Consider the following 18,146-nt stretch of genomic DNA (forward strand, 5'->3'; position numbering starts at 1 on the left):
GTACTGCTGTACCTTTTCCTTTGCTCTTTGATATTAATAGAAAATAGTTTAAATTGAAAAAAAAAATGTTTAGAGCAGCTTGCATATTGCCTGAGACCAAACATACACACAGAAAGGTAATACATTTTTTAATTTTTATTATTTTTAGGTATGCTGTTTAAATGGGAATACATAACAAACATTTAGTGAGGTTTTCTCAAATTTGACTGCAAAAGTGGAAATACACATTAAAATATAACTAAAGGCAAAACTATTTTTTAGCTTTGGACAGAGTGAAAAGGAATTAGAAGACCTGTCAGATGTTATTGCTGTCTGTGCTCCCGTCAGGGAGATTTACCCTCTCTATTTGTCCTGTTTACCATTATCATTGAAAGAGAAGGTAAAAAAAAAATCCCAAATTTTGGGTTGTCTCCTGAAAAGTAATAGAGGAACACCATTAAGCAATAATTTAGAATAAAAAAAATATTTTCCACAGGGTGTATCTGGGGTATTATTTTCACCTAAATTGCTCTAGTGATTGGGAGAATGGAAAATAAAAATTAAATTAAAGTATAACTAAATGAAAAAAAACATTTATTTTAATTTTGGATTGAGTGGAGAGGGATTAGAACACCTGTCAGTTTTTATTGTTGTCTGTTTTACCGTTAAGGAGATTTGCCCTCTCTATTTGTCCTGTATAGCATTATCATTGAAAGTAAAAGGAAAGGAAATACCACATTTTGGGTTGTCCCAAGAAAAGTAATAGAGGATAAAATCTTCCAATAGGGACACTAGTTCTAGTGACCTGGGGGTCCCCAAGGATTTCCCTTTAATTTGTACGGATATCCTATCACTTCCTGTTTGGCTATGGGACAGGATATGAAGGGAATTCTCCACAATGGGACATAGATGGCGAAAAGAAAAAAAATCTTACAGTAGTTATATCCCTCCCTTACTCTATCCAAAATAAAAAAAAAAAAAAAAATAAAAAAAAAAAGCTTGCCCATAATTCTAAAAAACAGTAGGAACTACCTGTGAGCTACTGTGATCATAAAGTTATATAAATTGGTGCAGATCAATCTAAATTTTGGATCACTCACACCTGTGCACACTCTCATAAAATGTGTATATAGTAAATATATAAGCAAATGGTGTTGCATTCCAGTGACTCAGTTTGTGTTTTTAACACATAATAATAGTGCTATTCTTTTAAAATAACATTATGAATATATATATAACGGTGACATCCAAAAAAGTGAAATAGATGAAAATCCAAGAAAAAATCAATCATAAAAAGTTCATCATTGTTCTTCGGTGCAAATAATGAAAAACAGATCAATCTGAAATATAAATAAAAAGCGTACTATAAAGTCCCCAAAATTCCTGAAGGAAATCCCTTATTATCCAACACTCCGTGACGCAACTTTCTTCATGCAATAGTGAAAATCCCTTCACCAGATGTGCCCTCACCTTAAATATTACAAAATAAAGGCGCTAAACTAAAAAAAACACTTGTGCAAGATGAAGGCCTTAAATAAAGACAAAAGCACATAATATAGTGCAATAATAAATAAATAAATATTCAACAGACAGAATAAAAAAGTGGATAATCATGTGCAATCATAAGTCCTGTATATACTACTAATCAAGTGCAGCTATCACTGTCACCATCAAGATTAATATATCTATTTGGACATTCATTGTTATTTTTATGGACTTATTTAATCATTGATCCATTTTTGCACTTTATGTTTAGTCCAATTTATTAAGGACTTATGATTGCACATGATTATTAACTTTTTTATTCTGCCTGTTGAATATTTATTTATTTATTTATTATTGCACTATATTATGCACTTTTGTCTTTATTTAAGGCCTTCATCTTGCACAAGTGTTTTTTAGTTGAGCGCAACCTTTATTTAGTAATATTAATTTTTTTCACATTTCACGCATTCACGTGTTTGTTGCAGCTCCTATATAAGGATTTAATCCTGCACTTTGTATTATTTATATTTATTTTTATTACATTTTTTATTAATTTATCCATCACATCCTTTGCGCGGGTTATTGTTGGTATATACACCACCAAGTGTGGTCATGTAATATATTAAATTTTTTGTGTCTGGGTACACTTTAAATAATACAAAAATGTAATCAGAAAGCACAGTAGCTCTAAACGTGTGAACAAACTTCCCCACATTAAAGGTAACTTTATCCCTTTAGCTTTGGAGGAGTGCCACACTTTTCCATCATTATAAGCAGCCTGAAAGCATACTGAACCCAGGCCAATGAGGACAGAGCTAGGAAGCAAAGTGTATAAAACAATATCGAAGCTCACTATTACAGCTGTTTCTCCTGGGAAATTCCCCAGTACAAGTAGTAACTTCATAAACTATTGAATTCTGGCTCCCTGGATGACATACTTGGGAGCATGTGTTGCTTTTAGTAAAACAGGCAGAACTAATCCCTTTAACCCATTCTAGTATGCCATGAACGTGCTCTATAAAATGATATAACTGTGTTGGAGAACCCGAGATAATAAGTGTCCAGGGTGTTTCCCTGCCAATTCTCCCTCCACCCCTGCAAGCCATTGTATGTTTGCAAACTCTCCTGATGGTAATGCCCTGTACACACTATCAGATTATCTGAAGACTTTTGTCTGCAGACTTACCAAAACCATATAATATGAGGTCAAACCTAAACACTTTCAATTTGTATGCAATCCGGCAGGCCCTTGCACTACATAGAAAAGGTAAATCTGAAGACAAAAGTCTTCAGATAATCTGATAGTGTGTACAGGGCATTAGAGACCTTTAGATTTAAGGGTGGAGATATGACAAGCAATAAGGGAAGCATACAGCATGGGAAAGGGGGTAAACAAGTGACACTTGGCACTGAAACTTTTTTTTTCTACACAACAGAGCAGTGCCTTATACCTCACGTAGAAAAGTGTAAGTACTTGGACCTATCAACTACATGGTATGTGCTCAGGGCCGATGCTAAACTATTTTGTGCCCTAGGCAAGACCAGCTTCTTGCACCCCCCTCCCCCCCAAAAAAATATAACTTCAAAATAAATTTAATAATTCCAGCACTAGAACTCCTGTATAACATTAAACTTATGATCTGTAGGGGCTTTGTGTATGTGCACCCATAAAACAACAAAAAACTTCAGTACCCTATATTTTTTCATAGGGGACGCTTAAAAAGCCCCCCATAGGTCATCAGTTTAGCATTATGCAGGGGTTCTGATGCTAGAATTATTGCTCTCACTCTGGCGGTAAATAACATGTGTAGGGCAATCGCAGGCACCGAAGCGCATGCATTTTTGTATATGTGTGTGTGTGTGTGTGTGTGTGTGTGTGTGTGTGTGTGTGTGTGTATATGTGTGTGTAGGGGAGCTCTAAAATGTTTTTTTTTTTTTATGTGTCTCTTTAAATATTTAAAACTTTTTTTTATATTTGTACTATTTTTATTTTATTTATTTTTTTACATTTCACTTTTATTGCTATCATATAGGGGACCAATAGCCCCCATATGTGATGGCATATAGGTGACAGGTACTCTTTATTAGACCCTGAATGTCTCCTTTGTACTCCGCTACAGCTAATGGAACACAGATGGTGTTCCATCAGCTGCTTCCCTGAGCACAGTCTCGTGGGGAGAGGGCGGCACATTATGGAATTGATCAGGGGCTTAAGAGCTGCTTGTATCACTTCCACATTGAAAGCCAATAAAGGATATTGAAAGCCAATAAAGAAAGCTTTACTGAAGTACACACACTCCAGGCTGGTATAGCGGCTGGGAGTGTGTTAAAAAACCCACTGCTGCAGAACTGTCTTGTGCGGGCACCTAAGCGGCAGTGCGCCCCAGGTGGCTGCCTAGTTTGCCTAGTGGTAGCGCCGGCCCCGTATGTGCTGTAGCTGTAGAAATCCTTATTTTAGGTGCAGTTATTAATCTCTTCCTGGAGCACCTTCCTTAAAAGTGTTGTCTTCAAATCCCATTTTTAGTGTTTTTCTTTGCACTTAGTTATCAGAAACTAAATACACATGAGATCCAGCAAATCCAGTGTAAAGTGCTGCAAATAATATATAGAGAAAGATAAAAAATGGAAACGAACGTGAAGATATCTACTTACATTTCCTGTCCCAGAAACACAGCTGGAAGTAAAAGGGAATCTTTCCAAAACAGGGAAATATTCCGTCTTTGATAGTTGTTACCAGAACAGGTTTCCCAATTGGAAATTTTCCCCTCACTCCCTGTTTCTGTGACAATTCAAAAATTTGGATAGCCCATCACTTTCTGTCCTGGGGCGATGACCAACAGAGCAAATAGGGAGGTTGAATTTCCCTTGAGGGGACAATGACAGGAATTAAAACCTGACAGGCACTCTAATTCTTCCCCTCTCTATTCTAATCAAGATACAAATTTTGACTTTTTTTGAAACTTTAAATTTCAGAGTGTCTATGTTAATATTATGCTGAATAAAGTTTTGTGATAAAAACTTTTACTTTATCTGAGGTATGGTATGTCTGAAAGTGGACCATCCTACAAGTGGAGAAACTACCATAATGGATGAACCTAGATAAACAGTATCACATGGTCAATGTCCTAGCATAGACAAATCCAACTATTTATTTCTTTCTTAATCTTACAAAATTAAAAAATAAAGTAGTCAATTTACTAAGGAAGATTTTCTTTAATTGAATTTGATTTTAAATCTTGTTTTTTTTTTTTTATCTCCAACAGGCTTCCGTGAGAGCGCCTTTGCATTTTCATTGCTGGCTGCAGGTGTCATGCATTCAGTTGCTACAGCTTGTAGTCTAGGCAAGTTGCAAGGATGTGGATGTGAGTGGAAACGGCGGGGAACTGAAGAGAAAATTCGTCTGAAGCTAAACCAGTTGCAGCTCCAAGCTTTATCTAAAGTGAAAGGCCTCCCAAGAGACTTAACTCCACTGCTCCGGGAGACCCCAGAGCCCAGTCCCCAGGACACATGGGAATGGGGTGGCTGCAAGCATGAACTGGAATTTGGAGAAAAATTCTCCAAAGATTTTCTGGACTCCAGGGAGTCACCAAGGGACATTCAAGCAAGAATGAGGATACATAACAACCGCGTGGGGAGGCAGGTACTGAATGATCAAAAGTGTGAATCAAATGAGCATTTAAAGCTGAACTCCAGGCAGATATTACAAAATACAAAGTATGCCAGAAGAAGCATATCAAAATGACTGAGTCTAACAACTTTATTTGTCATTATAACATTGCTGCAAGTAAGAACAAAAAATTGGAGATATTTTGCAAAAAAAGGTTTATCTAGCACTTAAAGACTTTTCACTTGCTTTTACTGCTATAAAACGGTAGCTGACAAAATTAAAAGCTAGGTTCACGTCGTTAAAGGGTCGTATTATGTTTTAACACCCCCCCCCCCCGCACTTGCATACATACACCTACACCCCTCTATGCATCAAAGTTATTTTCAGAAGTTATGAAAATAATTACAAGTATTAAAAATGGGCAGAAAAGATATAGGAGAGTATTATTACACTGCAGCAAAACATGAAGATAATAACAGGGTGCTTAAAAAAAGAAAAGAAATTAGATAATAGTGGTGTGCTTTGGTGAAAACAGGGGCCTAAATGCTAGTAATATACAGTGATGCAGTCAGGACTTTGTAGCATATAGAGAGCAACAGTCGGGACTATGTTTTTCACATTGTGGTCAATGCACCCTCTCATAATGGTCTGTGGGTTCCCACTATATGGTGGTCAATGTGCCCCCTTTATGGTGGTCAGTGTTTGCCATTTTATAGTGGTCAGCATGTGCCCTCTTTATTATAGTCAACCCTTTATGGTGGTCAGCATGTTGCCCCTTTATGGTTGTCAATGTCTGTCCTTTTTATTGTGGTCTGTCTGTGCCCCCTCTGTTTTGGTCAGTGTGTTCCTCATATTATATTGATAATTAGTGGTTTTTGCACCCCCCTTTCATTGGTGGTCGTGGTAGCAGAGTGCATAGATGTACACTTACCTGAGTAGCAAATGTTTCATGCTGCTTCCTTCCATCTCCCAGGTGTCCTGCAGTATAATGTCAGGGACGGGACTTTTTTTTGTCAAAAACTTTATTGAAACAATTGCATATATACAAAACAGCATGCTCCAGAATGTTTAGAGTCATAAAGAGACTAGACTGTTACAATGAGGTTTCAAAGGTACAGTAATCAACAGCATACCAAGGAAGTACTGGTCAAAATCAATGCGCTACCACAGATTTACTGAGAATTACCCTGCCTCCCTGCTGCACGCTTGAGACAGGCTATGCCTGCATATGGTAGGATACAGTAGATATAGATACAAAGATGTCAACATGATGATTTATCCATGACTAGGTCTGCCAGAGCTAGGCCAGGAATAACCAGCCAGCCACCCCAGACCCTAATAAATTTAGCTGGACAACCCCTATGCTGGTAAAAAACCCACTCATATTTAAGGGTAGTACCCATGTGTTCCACCCATTCTTTAAGAGAAGGAGGAGAAGTGTTTTTCAAAGGGAGTAGTTAAATTTTACGTGCCTGAAATAGTGCTCTAGCGCCTGCCTCCCTGTCAAACTGGTCCGTCACCACCTCATTACTATACAACACTTAGGGTCCAGAGTAGGGGGAGTTTGGAATGTTTGATTAATAGTATTAAGAATGGCCTCCAAGGATCTGTGCAATTTCGAGCAGCGTCATAACATGTGTATCAGAGTACCATGATCCCTGCTACATTTGGGACATAGCGATTCCATAAGGAGGCCCATTTTAAATAGTTTCAAAGGAGTATAGTGTACAATCAACAGTATACATAACTGGGACAGGCGTTGAGATGTATTTAAGAAGCTATTGTGCACTGCTTCCAGTGCCATCTCCCATTGCTAACCAGGCAAGTCACCCACATCTGACAACCATTTCTCTGACACCTTGCAGGGTTATGCTGTCAAATAGGTAGATAAGAGCGTGGCATAACATTGAGATAGAAACCCTTTTTGTATAGGGCCGGGACAAAGTGACTTGCTCTGTATATTAAGCAACCCATTGTCCAACCTGCAGTGTATCAATCTGTCCAGGTCCAGTGGTGTATGTGTTTAGCTGTAGGTGCACCAAAACCCCCCAAATGGGGGTAAACAATGAAGACAGCACCCCCTTTGGTATGGCACTGCACACTGTTCCCTCCCCCCTTGCACATCATAGCCCTCTATTCTTCTGGGAGTGTCTAAGTACTGTCTGTGCTGGCCCAGCATCTTCTCCACTCCACACATAAACTTGAGACTGCCACAGAAGGATCAAAGGAAAATACTAAAAAGTAAGGACTGGCAACATCAGCACCCCAGCTGTGGTAAAATTACAAACCCCATCAGGCACCTGCCTCTGGGAGTCATGCCTGTGGCTGTCAGTGTCTTTCAAAGCCTTTTGGGATTTGTAGTTCCATAACATGGATGCCCAGGTTGCCTATCACAGCTATAGAATGTCACTTGAGTCAATGCTTGGAGTCTGCTGTGACTGCTGACATCACATCCAAGATTGTGACTCCAAGCAGCAGTCTCAGGGTTTTTAGATGTCTACATGGTAAAAAAACATACACAAGATAAGTTAAATGCACACATAATATTCTGAGAAGATGCTTGTTGCTGAAAATAGACTGGCAACAGAATCTCTTTAAGTTTGGAGCAATCTATAATTTTAATGGTGGGAAGTTAAAGACTCAACTGGACTAATGGTGACAATTTTTACATTGAAATTTTGAAAGTATTTTTTTTAACCTTCCTAGCGGTATTCCCGAGCGTGACTCGGGGTTAGATTTTAGAGCCAAAAGCGGTAACCCCCGAGTCACACTCAGGGTAGCGCTAGGAAGATCGTTGGATCCTGGTAGAGTTTTTACTTAGCTTTTCTCAGGGATCCAGCGAAGAATATCCCTGAGAAAGGTATGCGAAGGTATGCGGCGGCGGAGCTTCCTCCCGATCGTCTGCGAAGCCCCGGCTTCCGTCTCCGGCGACGTGACGTCCGCCGGGGGTGGAACCGGTGGCAAATTAAAATGTAAAACACACCAAACACACTGATATCAATCAAAATAAAAAAAAAATCACATTACATTGCCCCCCAGTGCCCTTTCCTGCAGTTTTACTGTACTTTTTATGTAAATATATATATATATATATATATATATATATATATATATATATATAATAAATGTATACAGTTGGTTTGGGCTGCTCATTCACAAGAATTACATGCAAAATAATGGTAACGCTTTCAGCACCTAAAATCCAAAAGAATCATACCGCCAGGGAGGTTAAATGTCTGCTACTCACAAATTTTCAACTACACTGTAATTTCATGCCAAACCTGTAAAAAGGTGAAAATAAACAGGAAAATCCTAGTGACAAAGTAGATCAAAGTGCCATTGGGTTGGATTTTTTTTTTAAGGTCACTAAAACAGTGAGCCATACAGCCGTAGGATAATGGTGATTCTGTTGGGTAAACTTGTGTAACGTATCAATGTAAAAAAAGGTTTGTCAGAAAGACCACCATCTGGTATCTCTAGCCACAATGAGAGAACCAGTCATGATTGGGCTTGTGCAAAAATCTGGACCTATAAGGGGAGATTTACTAAAACTGGTGTACACAAAATGTGGTGTAGCTGTGGAATTTTCCAATGGGGATACTAATTCTGGTGACCCCGGTGACACACTGGGATTACCACACTTTGGAGGGATTTTCTCTCACTTCCTGTTTTGGCTACGGGACAAGAAGTGAAGGGAAATCTCCCCGCTTGGACACAGATGGCAAAAAAAAAGGAAGTTATAACCCTCCATTACTCTATCCAAAATTATAAACAAAGTTTTGTCTTTAGTTATATTTTAAATGTTGGAAATGGACTTTAAACACACTCAGGAGACAGTGGGGTTGATTTACTAAAAGAGAAGAGTGAAAAATCTGGTACAGCTTCTAACTTCAGCTTGTTCAATTAGGCCCCTTTCACACAGGGAGCCCATTCAGATCCGCCTATCAGTTTTTTTGGCGGATCTGAACGGATGCCCCATGCATCTCTATGGGGCATCGGATGTCAGCAGAGACATGTCCGCTGACATCCAATCCGATCCATCAAAACCGGACGGATGGAAACCCTATTTTCCATCCGTCTGGCGGATCGGATTGGATGAGAATGGACAGGTGGTCCGTTCCCATTCGATTCCCCCATAGAGAAGAATGAGACCTGACAGCTCTGTCTCCGCACACAGCGCGGAGACACAGCTGTCATCCGCCTGCTCAGTGGGGGATCGGCGGATCGATCCCCCGCTGAGACAAACGGAGTCCGTCTGACTGAGTCATGTGACCTCTTACTTCTAACAAATCCAATACTGGTCATAGATGTAGCAATGCTATTTTTCTACCGTAAGGTAGAACTATAGGCAAAACTTACTTTTTCATTTTAGATAGAGCAAGGAAGGGTTAGGTCAGATTTGTTTTTCGCCAAATGTTTCCCATTGTGGAGATTTAGTTCGCTACTTAATCGAATTAGTTACTGTAGGTGGAGAGCACTAGTCAATCTCAGACAGAGTACGTTAAAAAATATAAAGCTCAAAATGTATAGGGAAATTAATGAAAATTTACGACCGATGTGGCACTTAGCTCTGAAGGAGCCTCCAATGTATAGGTTTCGGAAGACAATTACCTTTTCAACAATTCCACACCCTCTAACAAACCAAGGCTAAAGAAGGAGGATTTATTTGGGCTATACACCCCAACAGCAATAACAACAATAAACTCTAACAATATAAAACTAATTTGTACTATGCAACAAAACAAAAGGACCTAGTAATGCTGGAGCCACTCTCCTCCAGGTACCTGAATTAAATCTAAGGGGGGGGGGGGGGTCCTAAATAATGGTAAAACTGGCCTAGGAGAAGAGAAATTCCTAGAGTCTCTCCAAACCCCACCTACTGGCCAGTGTGATACTAAATATTGGGGCTCAAAATCCTGTGTTGGAGCATTTAAGTAGATTTGTATCCTACGCTAAGTCAGAAAACTAAGTCCTAAGTAAGCCTCCTCTTGTTGTCCAGTGTCCTGAACCAGGGGCTTTGACAGCAACCCTGGATGTGATAGTGCCAATTTCTAATGAAAGCAGTGACACCCCTCTCCTCCAGGTAGATCTCTATGACTGCAATGGCATTCAAGCAATTTTGGTAACACATTCTCACTCCCACACAGTTGCAAATTCTTGGGACAAGCAGTGTCTCTGCGAGACTGCTCTGAACTCTGGCTTCTCCTTCCTTTTCCTGCTCTCTGCTGCACTGTCCTCCTGGTCCTTGTAGTCTCATACAGTTCTCCACTAAATAGAGGCTGTGTCCTGGGGACTACTGTACACCCTTCACACTTTCAAGTGGCTCCCGGCGGTCTTTTACAGTTTCCTGGGTTGGCTCTTTCCTTTCTCATACTGCACTGCAGGCAATAACTGTGTCCTATGTATCCTGGGCAGTTGTTGCTGCAATTGCAGCTCTGTCACAGTGCCTGTGCCCTTTTTCTCACCCTCGCTCCCCACAAAACCACTCCACACACTACACTAGTGGCTGGGGGGAAGTGGAGAGGCCGCTGCATTTTGAGGGTGTTGACAGCCCGGTCTGTGCGGCTATGGTTCGGGAAGTGCTGCAGCCAGATGCTACACTCAATATTTAGATACTGGCATAACCCAATAGGAACCTGTTTTCTTAAGGCCCAGCCCTGTATATTGTGATCACAAATTTAGATGTTTGTTATGAGATGTACCTTAAAAGGTATATCTTTTATGTTCAATTTGCACTTTTTTCATGCGCATCTTTTATGCACACTTTTATGTGCAATTTGGCCACTTCCATGCAGTGGACTGTAATTAGCCCAGATTACCACTCCCTCTATTCCACTCCCATTCTTTGGAATTAACATTTTCAAAATCTTCCTGGTCTGATATGCAGTCCTTATCCATGCATAGTGGTTTATCATCAGTCCTAATACACAGTGGTATATCTGCAGTCACACTGCATAGTTGTTATTACGCAGTCATAATGCACAGTGGTTTATCAGCAGTCACAATGCACAGTGGTTGTTCACAGGTCACAGTGGCTTACTATCAGTAACAGTAAACAATGGCTCATTGCCATTCACAGAACACAGGGGCTCATTCATGGCAACACAATGCTCAATGGCTCATTGCCAGTTAGAATACACAGTGGCTTCCTGCCAGTAACAATATACAATGGATTATTACCAATCACAGTGTACTGTGGTTTAGTACACAGTTGCCAGTTACATGACAGAAAAATGTCACATCACATTATATAATAGCGTCATTCGTGGTGATAATGCAGAGAAACCCATTTGTTAGCCAGAATAAATAAGGACCAAGTTGGCAATCACAATGTTCAAAAATCCACTGCCATGTACTTCCCTACCTGTCAGTATCCCCATCTTCACATATCTATGGTGGGATAGAGGTTTTAATCCCTGAGTTTAGGAAATTATAGAAAATATCATCAGTGGGGACGTAGACTGCAGCAAAACTTTTTTTTCAGTATTCCAATGAAAGGTTAGGTCTGTCAGTTTTGTTACTGTCTGTGTCTTCCTGTCCTGGTGACAATTGTTTGCCTAATTTCTTGCCCAACAGTTACAAGGACAGAAGGAACAATTAAACATCCCCAATGAGGGCACAGATGGCAAAAAATAACAACAGAATAATGTATTTTTCCGAGGCCTAGCCAAACTATTTAAAAAAAAAAAAAAGTTGTGGCTGCATTTGGGCTGTAAGTGCACCAAAAAGAGGCTGTCTGACTGTATGAAAGCAGCTATCTCTTTACCTTCCTCAAGAGCGCTGTGAAGTTTTAATCCCTACCTAAAGTTGCACAGATAGACATACAACGAAACAGATTTATTTGGCGGCACCCACTCGGCTAAGAGTCTGTTTCAAGGGGTGTTGTTAGGATTGTGAGGGTCCAGAGCACCCTGAGGAGAGGAATGCTGAAGCACATTACATGCACTAAAATTTATGCCATAGTCCTTGTACCCACCGTGGAACAGGCCTTAATTACTATGTCACAAACAAAGTTCACACAGACACATATAAACCTCAGCACAATCATTTTTTGAATGAAACTATTCTATTACATATGCTTGCAGGGGTCGGGAGTATGTAATGCACAGAGTGCAGACATCAGGGGTATGTTACGCACATAATGCAGAGGTCAGGAGAATGTAAGCGTTGCAGCGTTCAGGAGAATGTAAGCGATGCAGCGTTCAGGGGCGTTCAGGGGTGTGTGTGTAATGCACAAAGTCAGGGGTAAGAAGTGTGTGTAATGCAGAGTACAGGGGTCAAAGGCATCTGTAACACACAGAGTACAGGGGGCAGGAGAATGTAACCTACAAAGTGTCAGGAGTGTGCAGGGCCGCTGTTAGAGGAAGGACCACCTGTCCTCCTGTAGGGAGCCCGGCGGGCACACAGGGGGGCCCCAACAGCACAGGGAATTGGTGCAGTCAGGAGGAGGGAAATTACAGAAGGAAGCCCTGTGCGTCTCTCTGCAGCAGCTGCATTTTCTCCCCCTCATGCCAGCTTTCACCAGCTGCAGGGAGAGACACAGACACAGGGCATCATTCCTGTAATTGCTTCTCCGACACCGATCCCCCTCCCTGTTCTGCCTGCTTCTGAGCCCCCCCCTCCCATGTGCCCCCTTTCACTGTGAAGCCCCCCGCAGCGCTGCTGGCTTTCCTGTCCTGTAAAAAAAATAGCAAATTGTAAAAAAAAATAACAAATAAATATTGTAATAAATAATTTTTAAAAAATTGTAAAATAAAATAATTGTAAAAAATGTTAACATTTAAAAAAAGTTATACATTTAAAAAAGAAACACAGGTTCTCTGCTATGTTTGTGTCAGCTAAAAATAATTTTAGTGTATTTTTAGTGAAAATATTGTCTTGATAAATTCGGGGGGGGGGGGGTCTGCCAGGTAGGCTGTATGGTTTCTAACAGCAGCCCTGGGGGTGTGTAAGCCATATAGTGCAGGGGTCAGGGACATGTGTAACACACATAGTAGATGGGTCAAGGGTACACATTATGTACAGAGTGTTCAGAAATGATCGGTGTGTGGAGTGCAGGAGTCTGTAACACACAGAGTCCAGGGCTCAGAGCTGTGTGTAAAGCACAGAGTGCAGGGGCCAACGATGTGTGTAAAGTCCAGAGTGCAGGGTTCTAAGGTGTGTAATCCACAGAATGCCAGGGTGGGTCAGGCAAATTTATCAGACAGAGTGCAAGGGTCAGAAGAATGTATGCAAGGAACGCAGGGGTTTGTGTAAAGCAAAAACTGCAGAGGCAAAAGTTATTCAACGCACAGCGATCAGGGGGTCAGGAGAATGTAACACAAAAGCCCAGGGGCCAGGTGAATGTAACGCACAGAGTGTAGGTGTCGGGGGGGGGGAGGGGGTGGTAGCGAACATAGTTTAGTGGTCAGGAGAATGTAGCACACAGACACAAGCAAAAATCTCACTCCAGAACCCCCTGCCTTAGCACAAAATTAATGTTCAAGATTAAATCCTCTTCAAAGCACAAATTCACCACTTTCAGTACAAAATTGGCATTCTGGCCCAGTACAGTTCTCTCCCCAATCAAAATAGCTCCCCACACATTTTCCACCTCTCTTTCTGACCCATCAGGGCTCAAATGTTTTGGTGCTTCACCACAATGTCTGAACTTTTTCAAGATTCTCCTTGGCTGTGTCACAGCAGAGTCAAGAATAAGTTTAGCAAGACTTTGCTCTGCTCTTGCAATATGCCGCTGTTTAGTAGGTAGGCAGTGTGGTCCATGTGCCCCTCAAGCCTAGTGTTATCAATGCCTATGTTTGTCTCATCACAACTTATTTCAGGGCTGTTCTCATGATAGCTTGTAAGCACCATAACGACACTACCAAATTTCACTCCCAATTTCATATGACTAGCAGTCCTCAGAAGCACAGTGGGATGTGATCTCAGACTGCAGACATATAGAATACTGTAGGCTAATGAACAGAAGTACCTAGGTACAATAACATGTCAGGAAGTGCACTGCTCATTTGTAAGAGAAATGTAAAAGTAGATGTTTGAGGCTACATTACCTTTCTATATTTTTCCAAAAAGATAGCAAGTCCATACTTTTAAGCACATGTCTACTTCAAGACCAGTCCTGTAAAGCTTGGCCCTTCTTCTGAGTATAATGTTTATTGAATATGTATTTGAAGTGTGTGTCATAATAGTTGTATGTAGTAATGTTGTGTTCGGTATTCAATATTCTCAGGCATAGATCATCAAGAACACCAAAAGTTTTATTATTCTTATTGAAAAATTACATGTATTCTAAAATAGACTGTTTTAATGATACACTGCCTGGTCCAAAAAAAAAATCGCCACCAAAAAAAAGGTCACACACTAAAATTTAGTTGGCTTTGATTACGGCACACATTCGTTGTTGCATTGTTTCGATAAGCTTCTTCAATGTCAAAAGATTATTTTCCATCCAGTGTTGCATTTATTTTTCACCAAGATCTTGTATTGATGATGGGAGAGTCGGACCACTGTGCAAAGCTTTCTCCAGCACATCCCAAAGATTCCCAATGGGGTCGAGTTCTGGACTCTGTGGTGGCCAATCCAAATGTAAAAATTATGTCTCATGCTTTCTGAACCACTTTTTCACAATTTGAGCCCAATGAATCCTGGCATTGTCATCTTGGAATATGCCCAAGCCACCAGGGAAGAAAATCCATTGATGCAATACCCTGGTCATTCAGTATATTCAGGTAGTCAGCTGGCCTCATTCTTTGGGCACATGCAGTAACAATCCAATAGGATAGTTACTGCATGCTTAGTTTAGTTAGTTGCTTAGTTTATTCCAGGTGACGACTTTTCTTTTGGCCAGGCAGTGTATGTTTTAAATAACCTTTTTGATAATGTTGACTATTTCTTGCTGTCTCTCCAGGCGGTGACTGAAAACATGAAGCGCAGATGCAAATGCCATGGGACATCTGGAAGCTGCCAGTTCAAGACTTGTTGGCATGTGACTCCTGATTTTCGGGCAGTTAGCACGCTTCTACGGGAAAAGCTACAGCGTGCTGTCTTTGTAAACTCCCGTAATAAGAACAGTGGAGCCTTCCATCCACGTCTCAACAAGAAGAGACTGGCTCGTGAGCTTGTCTACTTTGAGAAATCTCCAGACTTTTGTGAAAGGGATGCTCTTGTAGACTCCCCAGGCACTCAGGGGCGGGTATGCAACAAGACAAGCCACCAGATGGACAGCTGTGCTAGCCTATGCTGTGGACGAGGCCATAATATCCTCATGCAGACCCGTCGGGAACGTTGCAACTGCCGCTTTCACTGGTGCTGCTATGTTATGTGTGAGGAGTGCCGCATCACACAGTGGGTCAATGTGTGCAAGTGAAGAAACTTAAAAATATCTAATTTTGTTTGATAGCAATTAATTTATTCTTTCTTAGCACTGAAAATATATGTATTACTGGATAGGATCCACATCTGTCCTAAAGTAGCAAAGAACTGAAACTGAAACAACTGAAACAAGAAGACCACCAAAACAATGCCTATAACAAATTCTATGTTACCAACATTACTGGACTCTGTAGATTTGCTGAACAAAGAACACATATCCCTGCTTATTTATATAGTGGCTAAAAAAAAAGGGATTTTAACCTTTGGATGGGACACTGTGGCATCTCATGACTTTATGGAATTACAGTACATATTCATATGATGAGTGTATTTCCTGTAAAAGGATGACATTTTTCTTACTGAACTTTCCTTTTCAAAAACACTTGGAATTTGTACATGTGGAAATAATTCTAACCTTGGTGTACAGGTACTCTGTTTAACTCCAGGACCCCTGCTTTCTAATACCTACTGACTTAACGACAGATTTAGCCCAGCGGGTCAAAAAAAAATGAAACCAGGAGGCTAATTTATTGGAGTTTGTATACATAAATAAAAACATATTTTAGATGAATTTCCCTGTAGTACTTTCATCCTTCAGAAAGTTAGTATAGTTATTTTGATTCAGCTAAGAAAAGTGTGTCTACCCTGCCAGTTGCACTACTTCTTCTAGGCATAATGTTTTTGTTCATTGGGAATACTGAACCGTTAATGTCTTCATGAAGCAGAGGTCTACCATTCTGTGTAATTCAATATACTGTATTACTAAAAAGCTGTGGACAACTGCAGGAGCAGTCCTTTACCATCTGCTAGGCCACTTGGGATCCAAGTTAAATTATTTAATTTCATCCTCCATGTACAACCATGTGTACAAACACAGTTTAGTTACACGTATTAGAAGATAGTTTTGATAAACACTATATTACCAAAAGTATTGGGACACCAGCCTTAATACGCACATGAACATTAATGGCATCCCAGTCATAGTCCATAATGTTCAATATTGAGTTGACCCCCCCTCCCCCCTTTGCAGCTATAACAGCTTCAACTCTTCTTGGAAGGCTGTTCACAGGGTTTAGGGGTGTGTCTATGGGAATGTTTGACCATTCTTCCAGGCCTGCACAGAGTCCTGACCTCAATCCGATAGAACACCTTTGGGATTATTTAGAGCGGAGACTGTGAGCCAGGCCTTCTCCCCCACATTAGTGCCTGACCTCACAAATGCGCTACTGGAAGAATGGCCAATATTCCCATTGACACATTCCTAAACCTTATGGACAGCCTTCCCAAAAGAGTTGAAGCTGTTATAGCTGCAAAGGGCGGGCCAACGCAGTATGGAACCCTACAGACTCAGACTGGGATGCCATTATAGTTCATGTGCATGTAAAGGCAGGTGTCCCAATACTTTTGGTAATATAGTGTATGTGAAACGACTTTGCAAAAGTATTTTTGTCTTGTTTTTTGTTTCAAAGGCTTTGGTTTTCTTGAGTTTAGGACAAAACCTACTTATTTTAGTTAAGAGCACCTACCTGCTATGCCCTTGATCAGGGCATCCTTACTGATTAATCAGGCTCTAATGGTCAGGACAAGGCCTTAGTAATAAAGAAAAAAACAGCAGACAAGAGCACAGCAGAAACTTTGTAGGCTAATAAAGGTAATTTCAGAAAGGTTGTGAACTCTGTTCTTAGACAGAACCTCTATTAAAAAAGGCTGACAGGTCAACTTTCAACATAACTTCCAAAATATAATCAATTCTACATTATCGGAAAAGGGAGCTACAGTATGCATTTGTTCTTAACTCTTTCATCACATCATTATGTTGATTACATCAGGTGTTTATTAATGGAGTAATGATTAAATTTTGGTAGATACTTTACTACATCACAGTTCAGTCTAATTGTCTGCAGTACAACTACCATGAGCCCCAGTGAGTCAGCAAGTTACCTGGAGAAATACTATTACCTGGAGAAATACTATTAAAGGAAATACGTAGTGGTGTTGTACATATTTTCTTTATTACGGTATTGACTAAAAAGTAATATTGAAATATTGTTCTCTGTGCTGTAACCCCTTTGTGGTTTTCTAAAAAAATTATTATATATAATATATAATATATTGTCGGCCAGGTAAATAAATATGAGTATTATACATCGGGTTAAAGGGTTTTAAAGAAAAAACTTAAAATAGAATTAACTGAAAAAACATTCCATTTTTTGCTAAACAAGTAGGATTGCTGTTGCTGGCCCCATTAAACAGCTGTGAAAAATCATACTTTGTTGTCTGCATATCACCAATAACTTTTTTTGTTTCAAATTGTGGACTTTGAACGATGAATTCTGATAGGTTGCTTTAAATATCTGAACTCTGAATTGAGATCTTTACCTTTTCAAATAGTGCTGTATGCATAATAGAGACAGTAATACTTTACAGAGAAACCCTTTGTGATTTTGTCATTACTGTATAAAAGTCAAACACTCCTGACAAATCATGTACTTATCCCAACAAGAAGTTGAATATACAGAACCTAAGTGAACCTCACCTAACCTAAAACAAGCCTTAGGTAAAAACCTCCCTGAAGTACAGGCACTTTGTGGTGCTTACAAGTCACTACACAAGGACTTATCTTCTCTTTTTAAGAATCTCTGTCCCATCTAGTGCAGGTATGGGGCTCGTTGCCAGGAGAGGACAGGGCTTCCTACCCTGTAGA

At 40.2% G+C, this 18,146-nt stretch overlaps 1 protein-coding gene across 1 annotated transcript in view; it reads left to right on the top strand.

Moving 5' to 3' along the window:
• The window catches only part of WNT10B (Wnt family member 10B), a 70,064-nt gene extending 53,621 nt beyond the window's left edge, over nucleotides 1–16,443 (top strand). The window contains exons 4-5 of the mRNA XM_082245995.1: nucleotides 4,728–5,104; nucleotides 14,979–16,443. Coding sequence (XP_082102121.1) covers nucleotides 4,728–5,104; nucleotides 14,979–15,437 — 836 coding nt within the window. The 3' untranslated portion in view covers nucleotides 15,438–16,443. The remainder of the gene's footprint in view (nucleotides 1–4,727; nucleotides 5,105–14,978) is intronic.
• The last annotated feature ends 1,703 nt before the right edge of the window (nucleotides 16,444–18,146 follow it).

This window comes from Pelophylax lessonae, assembly GCF_965119305.1.
Source record: "Pelophylax lessonae genome assembly, chromosome: 2".
Classification (NCBI taxonomy): Eukaryota; Metazoa; Chordata; class Amphibia; order Anura; family Ranidae; genus Pelophylax; species Pelophylax lessonae.